The sequence below is a fragment of the Diceros bicornis genome, chromosome 6 (genome assembly GCF_020826845.1).
Source record: "Diceros bicornis minor isolate mBicDic1 chromosome 6, mDicBic1.mat.cur, whole genome shotgun sequence".
NCBI lineage: Eukaryota > Metazoa > Chordata > Mammalia > Perissodactyla > Rhinocerotidae > Diceros > Diceros bicornis.
The window spans coordinates 55,623,942-55,638,737 of NC_080745.1; the positions used below are offsets into that span (position 1 = coordinate 55,623,942).

The window sequence follows — 14,796 nt, forward strand, 5'->3', positions numbered from 1 at the left end:
TTTTTAGATTGTTCATTAGTAGTATATAGACACAAAACTGATTTTTGCATATTGATTTTGTACACTGCAATTGTGCTGAAAACGTTTATTAGTTCTAACAATGTTTGTGCGGAATCTTTAGGATTTCCTACATACAAGATCATATTGGTTGTGAACAGAGATAATTTTACTTCTTCCTTTCCAATTTAGATGTAGTTTATTTCTTTTTCTTGACTAATTTCTCTGGCTAGGACTTCCAGTACTATGTTGAACAGAAGTGGCAACAGTGAGCATCCTTGCCTTGCTCCTGATCTTAGAGGAAAAGCTTTCAGTCTCTCACCATTGAGTATGATGCTAGCTGTCGATTTTCAATATATGGCCTTCGTTATTTGAGGTAGATTCCTTCTATCCTAGTTTGTTGAGTGCTTTTATTACTAAAGGGTATTGAATTTTTTGTCAGATGCTTTTTCTACATCAATTGAGATGATCATATAGGTTTTTTTCCTTCATTTTGTTAATGTGGTGTATTAAATTGATCAATTTTCATTCACTGAACCATTCTTGCATCACATGAATACCTCCCACTTTGTCATGGTGTATAATCCTTTTAATATGCTGTTAAGTTCAATGTGCTAGTATTTTCTTGAGCATTTTGGATCCATATTCATTAAAAACTTAATCTGTGGTTTAATTGTTTTGTTTTTGTCTTTGGTTTTTGTATCAGGGTCTCATAAATTTATGAGTTTGGAAGTGTAGTGTTCTTCCTCTTTAATTCTGGAAGACTTTTAGAATTGGTTTTAATTCTTTTTTATGAGGAGTCGCACTCCGGGTTTAAAATCTATGTGTGATTTTTCAGGCCTGACCATAGGTAATTACAGAGGCTTTACCTGACAGGCCTCATGGGGGAAAGCTGCCTTCCCCACACAGACCTGGTGCACAGCCAATGCACTGCAGTCTCTGAGGAGAGTTGTAGTCAAGGACTCAGGCCCCTCTGGCTCATCATGCTCTTCACATAGTTGCATTCCTAGCCCAGGCGTCTTCATTCCTTGGTCTCTTGATCTGAGGCCTCGGGGAGAGTCTTTTCCAGGCACTTCTGTTGAGTCCTCCTTATAGGCAGAAGGAGAGGAAAACTTGAAGACACTTTTCCCCACTCTGACTCAGTACCCTGTACTTTTCCACTCTCAGCCCTTCCCCTCACACTGCCCCCACTTTGGGGTGGGGGCAGAGACTTTTTTCGGGGCTTTCAGCCATGTCTGTGCTGATTTACCTGACCTTCAACTTGTGTGCCATTCTGTTGAGGAAAATGGAACAGGGGTGTCAACATTTTCTCCAGTTTTCTCCTCTTGCTTATATCATCACAGTAATGATGAAAGGCTTAACTCTTTCATTTTTGCCTTGCTGCTCTAACTGGCTACTTTGACACCAGGCAGCTCAGCTTTCTCTCACAGCTTAGCTGTGCTCTTGACACTTGAAATCCATGGTGGAATTCACCAGTGAAACCATCTGATCCTGAGCTTTTCTTTGTTGGGAGAGTTATTAGATTGTATGTACACATATACCTATTGTCTCCTAGATCTAATATTTTTATTGTTTTCTGGGCTTGGGTTTTTTTCTTTTTTTTTTCATTTAAGTCATTTAATTTGTGTGGAAGGTAGGGTAGTTACTTACTGAGATTGTAGTCTACCCAGTCTGCCTCTTTCGCATAGGAAGTATGGAATGACTAATGTAACTGAGAAGACCAGAAACTGTCATCCATGAGCCACATTCTTACTCAGTAAAAGGCAACTATTTCTGACTTGGCTTACTTGGACATGCACAGTGTTTTCTTCTCCTCAGTTTCCTTTCCCCAGTGCCCTAGGACTGGCTGGATAAATTCAATATGACATATCAGATCAACGCATCCTCACATTCCGAAATGCAGCTCTACCATCTGAAAACTTGGCTAGGCCTGACTCTCTATTCTGGAAGTCAGTGTCCTACAGAGAAGGCATAGGAGGAAGTGTTCTTTCCCTTGAATAACAAAACTATTTCCTTACCTATAGAGCAAATGGAGAACATGGGGAAAAAAGCAATAGCACCTTTCCCCTACCCTTCTTAACACACACACACACAAACATACACACACAATCGTTATTCTCATTTCTCTTGATAGCATTTTAGTGATGGCAGTGGAATAAACCATATTAATACTTGGGCAAAGGACTTCTGCATCCAGAAAGATGGAGTAGATGTACATTTCCCATTTCCTCTTAGTATGTACAGTTAAAATATAAAACAAATATAAGAACATGCTGACTGGTGGATAAACGACAGCAGACCAGCTGGGAAACTTGGGACCCAAGGAACAACACTGCAGTGAATCTTACGGGCATTCTCTTTTCCGCATATATCCCAGACTGAGTGCTGGAGAAACCAGCAACCTAGAAATGCCAACAGGCATGGATGGAAAAGTCTCATGAAAAGCCTGCTCTCTCTAGCCAGAGGACCAAGAAAGGGACAGCCTAGCAAGACAGAAAACTTATAAACAAACACTATTCAACTCCAGCCAAACAGCAGAGGAAAAAAACAAACAAACAAAATTGTAGCCCCATTCTGAACAGTGCCAGCAAGGCTGAGTGGGGAGCCTAGACTTCTAGCCTAACCAGGCTATTGCTAGGCATCCCATCTCTCTCCCTCACCCTCTGCCCACCAGGGTGATGCCAGACAAGGCCAAGTGGGGTGCAAAGACTTTCATGGGTAGTAACGAGGGTCCCTCTCTCTGCAGTGTCTGTGAAGTCCACAAAGAGAGTCTGGACATTAACCCCCACCTGGTGGTAATGAGATGCCCTCCCACTCCCCACTGAGGTGGTTTCAGAGAGGCCTAGTGGAGTTCAGGATTTTCACCACCACCCAGAGGTAATAAGGCCACAATTCCCCAGTCTTCTCCCTTCCTGGCTTCAGTAAAGGCCACATGGGGAAGAATAACAAGGCACAGCTGCCCCTCCCGGCCAGGGTAGTATCAGCAGAGGCCTGGGGGGAGCCTGACCTTCCACCCCCATCCAGCCCAGGACCCCCATAAAGTGTTACTGAAAGACAAGTGGGTAAACTGGATTCCACCTTGACCTGGTGGTGTGGAATGAGATGGCCTTCCGCTACTCCTAGCAAAGCAGTATTAGAGGATGCCCGTTAAAACAGATTTTTCAATGTGACTCAGAGTCTCATAATACAATACCCAAATGTCCAGGGTTCAATAAAAATTGCTTGTCATACCAAGAACCAGGAAAATCTCAACATGAATGAGAAAGAATAATCATCAGACAACAACATTGAAATGAAACAGATATTAGTACTGTCTAACAAGCATTTTAAAGTTGCCATCATAATAATGCTTCAGTGAGCAATGATGAACAAACCTGAAACAAATGAAAATATAGAAAGTCTCAACCAAGAAATAGAAGATATAAAGGAGAACCAAAGGGAATTTTAAAACTAAAAAGTACAATAATCAAAATAAAAAATCAATGATTGGGCTCAACAGCAGGTTGGAGAGGACAGAGGAAGGAACTCATGAAGTTGAAGATAGAAATTATCCAATCTGATACTAATTTCAAGTAGCTGAGCAAACTCCAGAAAATAAAAACAAAAAAAAAAAATCCAACATACATCACAGTCCAAATTCCAAAAACTAAAGACTAAGTAAAAAACCCATGAAAGTATTAAGAGAGAAATGACACCTTACTTATAAGGGAAAAAAAAAAAAACCTACACAATTCTAATGGCAGCCAATTTCTCCTTAGAAGCCAAGGAGTGTATAAGAAAAGGGCAAAACATATTTCAAGTGCTTAAGAAAAAGAACATCAACCCAGAATCCTATATCCACCAAAAATATCCTTCTGGAATGAAGAGGAAATCAAGCAATTCTCAGATGAAGGAAAACTAACAGAATTTTTTGCCAGCAGACCTACCCTAAAGGAATAGCTAAAGGAAGCTCTCCAATAAGCAAAAAAGGAAATAAAAGGTATACAGATCAGAGAGGAAAAGTAAAACTCTCCCTATATACAGATGTCGTGGTGGACTACATAGAAAATCCCCCAGTATCTACAAAATAACTCCTAGAAGTAACAAGTGAGTTCACTAAGGTTGTAGAATACAAGACTCACATACAAAAATGAATTGTATTTCTATATACTAGCAGCGAACATCTGGAAATTGAAGTTAAAAAATACAGTATAACTGGGGCCGGCCCCATGGCTTAGCGGTTAAGTGCGTGTGCTCCACTACTGGCGGCCCGGGGTTCGGATCCCGGGCGCACACCGACTCACTGCTTGTCTGGCCATGTTGAGGCAGAGTCCCACATACAGAAACTAGAAGGATGTACAACTGTGACATACAACTATCTACTGGGGCTTTGGGGAGAAAAAGGAGGAGGATTGGCAATAGATGTTAGCTCAGGGCCAGTCTTCCTCAACAAAAAGAGGAGGATTGGCATGGATGTTAGCTCAGGGCTGATCTTCCTCACACACACAAAAAAAGATGTATTAAAATATTAAAAAAAAAATACAATATAACTTAAAATTGCTCAAAAAATCATACTTTAGTATAAATGTCACCTCTCACATACAGGACTTGAAGGCCTAAAACCACAAAATGCTGATGAAATAAATCAAAGAAGACCTAAACAAACAGAGATATAGCATGTTCATGGATTAGAAGACTCAACATAGTAAAAATGTCAATTCTCCCCTAATTGATATAAAATTCCTATCGTAACTCCAGCAAGATATTTTTATAGATATAGACAATATTAACTTAAAATTTATATGGAAAGGCAAAGGAACTAAAATAACAATTTTGAAAAACAAGAATAAAGTGACAGGAATCACCCTACCCAATTTTAATACTGATTATATGCAAAGTTGTATGGTATTGGTGGAGGGATAAATACATAAATCAGTAGAACAGAATAGGAACCCAGATATAATCCCACACAAGTTCGGCCAACTGATTTTTGACAAAGGCGCAAAAGCAATTCAGTGGAGGAAGAAGAGTCTTTTCAACAAATGGTGCTGGAGCAATTGGATATCCATAGGCAAAAAAATGAGCCACCAACCTAATCTTCACACATTATGCAAAAACTAGCTAAAAACGGATCACAGACTTAAATGTAAAATGTAAAACTACAAAACTTGTAGAAGAAATCATAAGAGAAAATCTTCAGGACCTAGGGCTTGGTGAAGAGTTACTGGACATGTGTCTTGACATGAGTACAGCCATGTTTGGCCCTTCCATTGACCTACAGCCACCAGCACACAAAGAAATATAAAGCTACTTTGTGGTGGGAACTGGCCCTTCTCCCACGGAGAAAGTTGCAAGTTGTAACATTTCAAGGCTCTTTGGGCATCATAGCACGGATGGACTGGCCATCTGTGCCGGGCTGGGACGATAACCAGAGAGAACAAAGCACGTACACAACTGTTGGGCTGGGACGATAGCCAAGGGGCTCAGTGCACGTACGCCACTGATAACCATTTGTGCATGGGAATACTAAATGCTTGCTCTGCAAAACTCTGTAACTGCTTATATAAACTGCTGGAAACCAAGGCCTGATGAGAGTTCCACCTGTGGAAGGGACGCCTTGCCCAGGACATGTGATTCTCGCCCAGCCATGTCAATTGAAGGGACTCTCCCTGCAGTGGGGCGTGGATGTTGTGAGTAACCGATCTGATGTGTTCTCTTTTCGGTCAACCTGGTGTTTCTCTTTCCGATTGATTTGCGTCATTTCCCTTCACTTGATGTGGATATTTTCCCTTTCCAGTCGACCTGATGTTTTTCCCTCTCATTATATGACCTATTCGAATCTGCTTCTATCTCAGCCGATGTGGATGTTTTCCCTTTCCAGTCGAGCTGGTGTTTTTCCCTCTTATTATCTGACCTATTCGGATCTGTTTGCGGACTATCACCTTTACTATCCTCTATATAATAAAATAAACCTTTGGTCCATTTATTTGGAGTGGAAAGTTTCTTTTACCTCTCCGATCGAATCCCCAAACCTCTCATAACAACATGATACCAAAAGCATGATCCATAAGAGGAAAAATTCAATAAATTATACTTCATTAAAAGTAAAAACTTTTGCTCTTCAAAAGACCTTATTAAAGGGTAGAAAAGACAAGCTACATACTGAAAGAAAATATTTGAAAACCACATACCTCACAAAGGACTCATATCTAGAATCTATAAAGAATTCTTTTTTGTTGTTGTTGTTGAGGAGATCAGCCCTGTGGTAACATCTGCCAATCCTCCTCTTTTTTTTTTTTTGCTGAGGAAGACTGGCCCTGGGCTAACATCCGTGCCCATCTTCCTCCACTTTATATGGGACGCCGCCACAGCATGGCTTGCCAAGCAGTGCATTGGTGCGTGCCCAGGATCCGAACCAGCAAACCCTGGGCCCCCGCAGCGGAGCACGTGCACTTAACCACTTGTGACACCGGGCCGTCCCCTACAATCTATAAAGAATTCTTGAAACCTAAAAATAAAAAATAAACAATCCAATTAGAAAATAGGCTAAAGATATGAAGAGACATTTCACCAAAGAAACTACATGGAGGGCAAATAAGCAGGTGAAAAAATGTTCAACACCACTAGCCATTAGGGAAATGCAAATTACACCACAATGAGAGATCACTACACACTTATTAAAAAAAATGAAAATACAAAATATTGGTAAGGATGCAGAGAACTAAATCATCCATGTATTGCTAGTAGGAATGTAAAATGATACAATCACTCTGGAAAATACTTTGGCAGTTTCTTAAAAACATAAGCACACATTTAGCAAATGACCCAGCAATTGCACTCCTGGTATTTATCACAGAGAAATGAAAATTCACATTCATGCAAAAGTCTAGACACAACTATTCATTGCACATTTATGTGTAATAGCCACACCCAGAAACAACCAAAATGTCCTACACCAGATGAATAGTTAAACAAACTGTGGTGTACTCATACCATGGAATATTATTACTCCCCAATAAAAAGGAATGAACTATGGATACACTCAACAATGCGGATGTATGTCAAGGGCTTTAGGATAAGTGAAAAAAAGCCAATCTGAAAAGGTCACATACTGTACAATTCCATTTATATGACATTCTTGAAATGACAAAATTATAGATATGAAGAACAAATTAGTGGTTACTAGAGGCTAGGGATGTTTGGGGAGGTAAGGAGGCAACAAGTGTGACTATAAAGGGATAGTATTAAGGAGATGCTTCTGATGATGCAGTAGTTTCAGTACTCTGACTGAGGTGGTGGTTCCATGGATTTACTCATGTGATACAAGGACACAGAACTGTACACATATTGTATAAAGTCAGTTTCCTAGTTTTGAGATTGTACTATACTTGTGTAAGATATAATCATTGGGAGAACTGGGTTAGGGTACATTGAATCTATGTATTATCTCTGCAACTTTCCGTGAATCTAGAATTCTTCTAAATAATAGGTGGGAAAAAAAATTTGGTCAAATATTATCTCTTTTAGGTGGTCTTAATTTGTTGCATAATCTGCAGGCTAAAGTCCTGAGATCAATAATGTTTCCCAATGTTCTGCATTTCTAATGGGTCTCTCTCATAATTACATTAATAGTAAAATAAGAAACTCTTATATAGTGTGTAATGTGATTTAAGTGCTTTACATTTGTAGGCTTATTATTCCTCACCAAACGCAGTGCAATAAGTACTATTATTATCCCCTTTTTACAAATAAGAGTCTGAAGCACAAAGCGGTTACTTGGCTAGAAAGAGCTAGGGCCAGTGTATGGAGCCAAGCAAATGCACTCAAAGTCTATGTGGATCTTAGAAATGCAGAAATTCTAAGGAAAATCAAAGCAGGTATTCCTTTTTCAAGGCTCAGCTCTAAATATGAGGTGTTTCATCTGGCTTTTTTCTACTGGCTGTTCCTCACCAAAGAAAATCTGCTTTTGTTTTTACAGTAAGAATGCCGATGAAGATCAGATCAAGGACAGGCTGGAGCAGCTGAGATGTCACTTTACATGGGATTTGCTAATTGAAGACACTGAAATGCCTGATTTGGAAAACAGGATCTTGGATGAGATTGAGTTCCTGGACACCAAATACAATGTGGGAATACACAACCTACTGGCCTATGTGAAACACCTGAAAGGCCAGAATGAGGAAGCCCTGAAGAGCCTGAGAGAGGCTGAAGACTTAATCCAGCGAGAACATGCCGACCAATCAGGCATGAGAAGTCTGGTTACCTGGGGCAACTATGCCTGGCTGTACTACCACATGGGCAGACTAGCAGAAGCCCAGGCTTACGTGGACAAGGTGGAGAACACTTGCAAGAAGTTTCCAAATTCCTCCAGCTATAGGATGGACTGTCCTCACATGGACTGTGAGGAAGGATGGGCCTTGCTGAAATGTGGAGGGAAGAATTATAAACGGGCCAAAGCCTGCTTTGAAAAGGCTCTGGAAGCGGACCCCGAAAACCCTGAATTCAGCACTGGGTATGCAATCACCGCCTATCGCCTGGACGGCCTTAATGGAGCACCACACAATAGTGAGGAAATTTGTCTGAACCTACTAAAACAGGCCATCAGGCTAAATCCAGAAGATGCGTATATTAAGGCTCTCCTTGCCCTGAAGCTTCAGGATGTAGGACAAGAAGCTGAAGGAGAAAAGTACATTGAAGAAGCACGGACCAACATGTCCTCGCAGACCTATGTGCTTCGATATGCAGCCAAGTTTTACCGAAGAAAAGGCTCTCTAGATAAAGCTCTCCAGCTCTTTAAAAAGGCCCTGAAGGCAACACCCTCCTCTGCCCTCCTGCATCACCAGATAGGCCTTTGCTACAGAGCACAAGCGATTCAAATACAGAAAGCTAGAAACTGGCAGCCTAGAGGACAGGATAGAGAAAATATTGACAGAATTGCAAGATTAGCCATATCGCATTTCGAATTTGCTCTGGAAGAAAAACCCACATTTGAGATTGCTTATGTACACCTGGCAGAAATGTATACAGCAGTAGGCAACCTTAGCAAAGCTGAAGACGCTTATCAAAAAGTGTTATGCATGAAATTAATCGAAGAAGAAAAGCTGCAAAAGATACATTTCTACTATGGCCAATTTCAGGAATTTCAAAGGAAATCTGAAGTCCATGCAATCGTCCATTATTTAAAAGCAGCAAAAATAGAAAAGGCAACATTTGCAAGGGATAAAAGTATCAGTTCTTTGGAGAAATTGGCTCTAAAGAAACTTCAGAGAAATGCATTAGACATAGAAACCTTGAGCATCCTGGGGTTCATCCACAAAGTGAAAGGAGAAATGCATAAAGCCCTGGAGTATTATGAGTGGGCCCTGAGGCTGGCTGCTGACTTTGAGAACTCTGTGGGACATGATCCCTAGGCAATGAAATATGGACCACTTTCCTATTTCGTCTTATTTTAGGTTAACATGTACTAATCCTCTTATCTTCTTGCTGCTTTCAGAACATATTATGTAATTCACTGTAATGATGCAAGGTTTGAAAACTTACTCCAACCTGGTAAAATAGTAGTTGCATTCAGAAAACAGTGAAACAGAATACATATGTCTTTGTGTGTGAGAGAGAGAGGAAGAGAGCGCGAAAGAGTGGAACCATATCTCTGTGAATGCTATATAGTAGAAAAAAACAGTTTGTTGAGTAGATTTGCAGCAAATGAAACAATGGACTTACATAAAATAAAATGTTTAATTCATTCATGTTATATACAAATAGTTTTCAGTGCTAGATACCAAAAATACTATAGTGATGTAGGGGATGAAAAAATGCTTTTTCCTCTACCCTTCTTAGGTACAACGGCTGGGGCCCCATAAATTAGACGGATAAAAGACAGATTAATAAGAAAAAAACAAACAAGTTTATTAACACATGCATCACGCATACACACGGGAGTACCGAATGATGAGTGAACTCAAAGAAGTGGTTAGAACTTGGGCTTATATAGCATCCTAACAAACAAACAATACATTTTTAGAGAACTGCTAAGATAAGGGAAAAGAACTTTGAGTTTCTAGGGTAGCAAAGTAAATATGTGGGGGAAACTAATGGAAGAAAAGAGCTAGTTAGTAAGGCTTGTTGTGTCGATTCCTCTGGTAGTGACTCTGGGCTGATAAGAGCCTAAAGTTGTTTCAGGAGATTAACTTCTGTCCTTCCTGGTGGGGGGGGGACACCTTTACAAATTTCTGTCCTGCTTTTAGGCAGATATGGGGATAACAGAGAGCTTTTCTTATATCTGCTTCTTCTCAATTGCGTTCAGCTCAAAATAAGCCTTATGCCAACATGGTATATTTTGGGATGGCATATTCTGCTACCCATCAGTGAACAAAGCAGACATTTTCCCCAAACCTCCTGCAGCATATAGTCTAGTAAGAGAGAGAGACAGTAAAACAAGCACACAGTCAATTAAAGGTCAGCTTTCTCCATGAAGATGTTAGAAATTTAATTCATTGTCAAACTGTCCCAACTAGTTTCTCTTGTTTTATGCCCTTTTGTTTGAAGCACTATTTATTTAGTCATTTGCTGGAGCTGATCTAGTTAGATCAAGAAATATGAAAAGGATACTAAATGATCTGGGAGATGATCTGTAGCAATCACCTTTGATTATGACATTTTATTAAAAGGCAATTCACAACAAATAACATTTTTAAAAAGAAAACTAAGGAAACAATGTTATTTTTTCATTCTTGGATTTGTTTTGGGAGAGGATGTATTAATTTCCTACTGTGGCTGTAACAAATTAGCACAAACGTGGTATCTTCAAATGACACAAAGTTATCTCACAGTTCTGGAGGTCAGAAGTGTGAAATGGGTTTCATTGAACTCAAATCAAGCTGTTGGCACAGCCACACTCCTTCCTGAGGCTCTAGGAGACAATCCTTTTTGTACCTAATCCAGCTTCTAGAGGCTGCCTGCATTTCTTGGTGGGGACCTCTAATTCACAAGAGTACAAGTCCCCAAGGAATTCACAGAAATATTGGGGAGGGCTTTGGATATTTCCCGAAATTCTATAGTAATTGAAGTGAGCAAAATTTATATCGTTGAGGGGCTGGCATAAGAGTTACATAAAAGTAATCTTCCCAACCTCATTATCACTAAAACAAGAGATTTATTAGATTTAACAAAAACGATAGTTTCAAGTGCTTGATTTGGAGGAAGGATGCTGTGTGGTGCTAAATAAGTAACCATTACGAACTCTCACAGAGTCAGTAATACGAAAAGCAAATAACTGTTGGATAATTGGTCAAATCTTTGACTATTAGGCAATTCTTCCCAGACATTGCTATACATCATTTGCATCCAGAAAGCAGAGCTCATTAATGCAAAATTAATCTCTGGATTATGTATTCTGTTCCTAGGGGGTGTGTCTGACAATCTCCAGAGATCAGGATTACTTAGTGTTTCTTATAACTTAATACCATCTCACTATCCAATCCTTCCCAACTCGACAAGAGATCTCTGCACTTCCCAGAACTCAGTAATACTAAAGTGTGGGACAGTCTAGATGTTCACGGAGAAAAACAAGCAGCAAATTTAGGAAAATAGATGCTCTTTGGTATTGAAAATACTATTGCCAAATTTACACATGAATATCTCCAGGCATTACCAAGAGGTCTCTTTAAATTGACAGCCTAATTTCAGAAGCTTGTTACTCCCACGAAAATGACTGACAGAACTTCAGCTGGTGTCCTTATTTAGAGTTCTTCCACTCAAGAATTTCTCCAAGTGTCCAGTGAGTGTCTTTCATGTACCCCTAAATCAGGCCAAACTACAGCTCCTGCCATTCACTACTGTTGTCGGTACCCCAGCCCAGGTCTTTGCTAACTGCTATCTAAACACTACTGCAGGCTCTAGCTCGAGCCTTGGGGATCACCCTGGCCACCAACGTCTCCATTCTCATCATGCTGCTAGAGCTGGACCTGTACTGGGACAAAGGGCCTCTACCCTATAGCCTGCCCCAGCTTGAATTACTCACCCTCAGTCTGTGTCCATAGATCTGTATCTTGTCCCCAGTCAGACCAAATGTGATTCAGCCACCTCCACTCTGGAGTCCCAGGCTGAAGGGAGTAGGCCTTCTCTGACATTCCCCTTGATACCCACCCTCTCACCCAGGCCTCCTCCTGAACTCCAGTGCCATCCTCAACTTCACTTGATCTGTATTCAACTTTTGCTCTCCTACCTGAAGTCTACCTCCTATCTCTTGCAGGCTGTACAATGAGAACCAATTCAAATAAATTAGGAATATACATGAGGGTAGTATTTACAGCAGTGATACTCAACTTGGGGCAGGGGTGGGGAGATGTGCTAAGAGGAGAAAGGAGGATTTGGGCCTCAAGCGAAAAAGAAGTTGCATTTGGCACCATCTGGAGACAATTTTGTTTGTCACAACCGTAGGGTGCTACTGACATCTGGTGGGTATATGCGAGCATGCTGCTTAACATCCTACAATGCACTGGACAGCTTCCCACGACCTAGAATTATCCAGCACAAATGTCAACAGTGCCAAGGTTGAGAAACTGACTTACATGTATTTCTTGGAAGAGTCAGTACTTAAGTTTCAGTTTCCCAAGCAGATTTTAGCTCAGTTGTCATGTTTCACTTTCTATTTCCCTTTTTCTCTAGTTGTCATGTTTTACAAGTTGAAAAAAATAAATTCAAAAGACAATAGACTACTTCTTTTCCCAAGATTCCACCCAACCCAACAATCTGTGAAAAAAAGATTGATATTCAAATTACATCCAGGAATTTCAGCATGTTTAACACCCACTCAACTGTCAGGTCTTTGTTTCTTCCCAATCCTAAAAATGTATATTCCTTTAAAATTTTTACAGATGTTTTTTGCATTTCTGAATTTGAATTCCTAAACAATATAAGTAGATAAGCAGGATTTTTTTTTCCTTTTGATTTTTACCATTGGTTGCTTACTTGCAATCCATTTAAACCTTAATAAGCAAAGACTATCTCTTGGCCCAGGAAGGAAACAAGTAGAAACAAGGAAGACAAACATGATCAATGAACTGGAAACTTTTTCAAATCTTGGACCTCTATTAAATTTTTCTTTATCCTTGGTAAGAAGGAAACTCTAGATTATTTTTCTACCCCAAAATAAACCATTCAGTACCTTTTCCAAAAGGTGGCTTCCCTCTTAAGATAAACATTACAATAGCCCAGAGGCACCCACCACACACATTACCTCTCTGACCTCATTTCTTATGACTTTTCCCCTGCTCTCTCCACTCCAACCGCACCAACCACACACGCCAAGTATGGTCTCACCTCCAGGCCTCTGCACTTACTCCTTCCACTGCCTTGAACACTCTTCCCTAGCTCCATATCCCCAGTGCTCACTCCATCCCCCCCTTCAGATCTTTGCTCAATTGTCACTTTCTCAGTGAAACCTTCCCTCACCAACATATCTATAATAGCAAAATTCACCACACTCCAACTCTCTCTATGCTTTTTCTCCATGGCACCATCTGACATATAATGTCTTATTTCTTGAACATCTTTATCTCCCACACTAGAAATTAACTCCAAGGAAACAAACAAGAGAGTAAGAAAATCACAAATGCACACCAAACTGCAGCTCTGTACCTACGCTGTTTGCCACGTTTAACATGATTCTGGAGCAGCAGGTACTAACTTTAAACACAAGTCCCTTTTTTCTGGCAAAACTGAATTAAAAAACAAAGTCAGCATTTTTTAAACTAGTGGCCACATAGTAAAAACTGTACATCATTGTCCACTCATTTACAAAGCAAAATCAATAGGACGACATAAAAGTGATAACCGGTGTCTTTTTTAAGTTGTTCTCAAAGTTTGAGAATTATCTTCACTCTCTCTGCATAACCAGGAGCAAGAAGCAGAAGACAGTGAGGAAGTAGGGCTTGTCCCTTGTGTATTTTATTCATTGCTATATTGAAAGTGCCTTGAACAATGTCTGGCTCTTAGCAGGTGTTTAATAAATTTGTGGAATGAAGGAATAACTGAATTCGAAGGGGACAAAACTTGAGTGTATTTATTTAGCATTTTCTGCTTAGAATCCCAATACCACCCTTCTTTATTAGGACCTTATTACAAGAAGCACGGTTGGCAAGGGCATGGAAGGCAAGCACTCTCATACGATTGTGGGTGAGGGTGTATAAACCTCTTTGCAAGCTATTCAGCAAAAGCTATCAAACTTTAAAATGTCTATACATTTTGACAAAAAATTTCTCTAAATTTATGCAACGGAAATAACGGCAAGGTGCCCAGCATTGCACCTGTGTTGTTTGTTGACTCAAGAGTGGAAGCAAGGACTTCAGTTTCAGCTTAGGGTACAGAAAGCTGGAAAGAGCAACGCTGCCACCCTTACAAAAAACATAACGCTGCACAATCTCCTGTCACGTTATTAAAAACAAAAACAAAAACAAAAACAACTCAATCGAGAGGCCCGCGGACTCAGCGAGGCAGATGACAGCTAAGCCCAAAGTCCCCAGGCCCAGCTTCAAATTCCACCCCCAAGGAGCCCGTGCTCCCAGAACTGGTCCTCTCAGCTCCTCAGACCGGCCACGGCCCCACTCAGCTCTTCCATAAGTTTCGCTTCCTGGAGCTGAACTCCGCCTAGTCGGGGATCAGATTCACTTTCTAGTTACCTTTTCCCGCCGCTCGGTCCCGCCTTCGAAAAGACGAGCGGCGCAGCACCGACCCGGCGCCGCAGCCGCCTCGCGGGATTCCCGCGCCCGCACGCACGCCCGCGCCGGCGCACACGCGCACACGGCCGAGCGCGCCGCCGCC

General features: G+C 40.8%; 1 protein-coding gene across 2 annotated transcripts in view; it reads left to right on the forward strand.

Annotated features, from left to right (window-relative positions):
* Positions 1-12,289, forward strand: part of LOC131407232 (interferon-induced protein with tetratricopeptide repeats 1-like) — a 37,919-nt gene extending 25,630 nt beyond the window's left edge. For both annotated transcript variants that reach the window (XM_058543494.1, XM_058543493.1), the window contains exon 2: positions 7,955-12,289. In XM_058543494.1, coding sequence (XP_058399477.1) covers positions 7,955-9,386 — 1,432 coding nt within the window. In that variant the 3' untranslated portion in view covers positions 9,387-12,289. The remainder of the gene's footprint in view (positions 1-7,954) is intronic.
* The last annotated feature ends 2,507 nt before the right edge of the window (positions 12,290-14,796 follow it).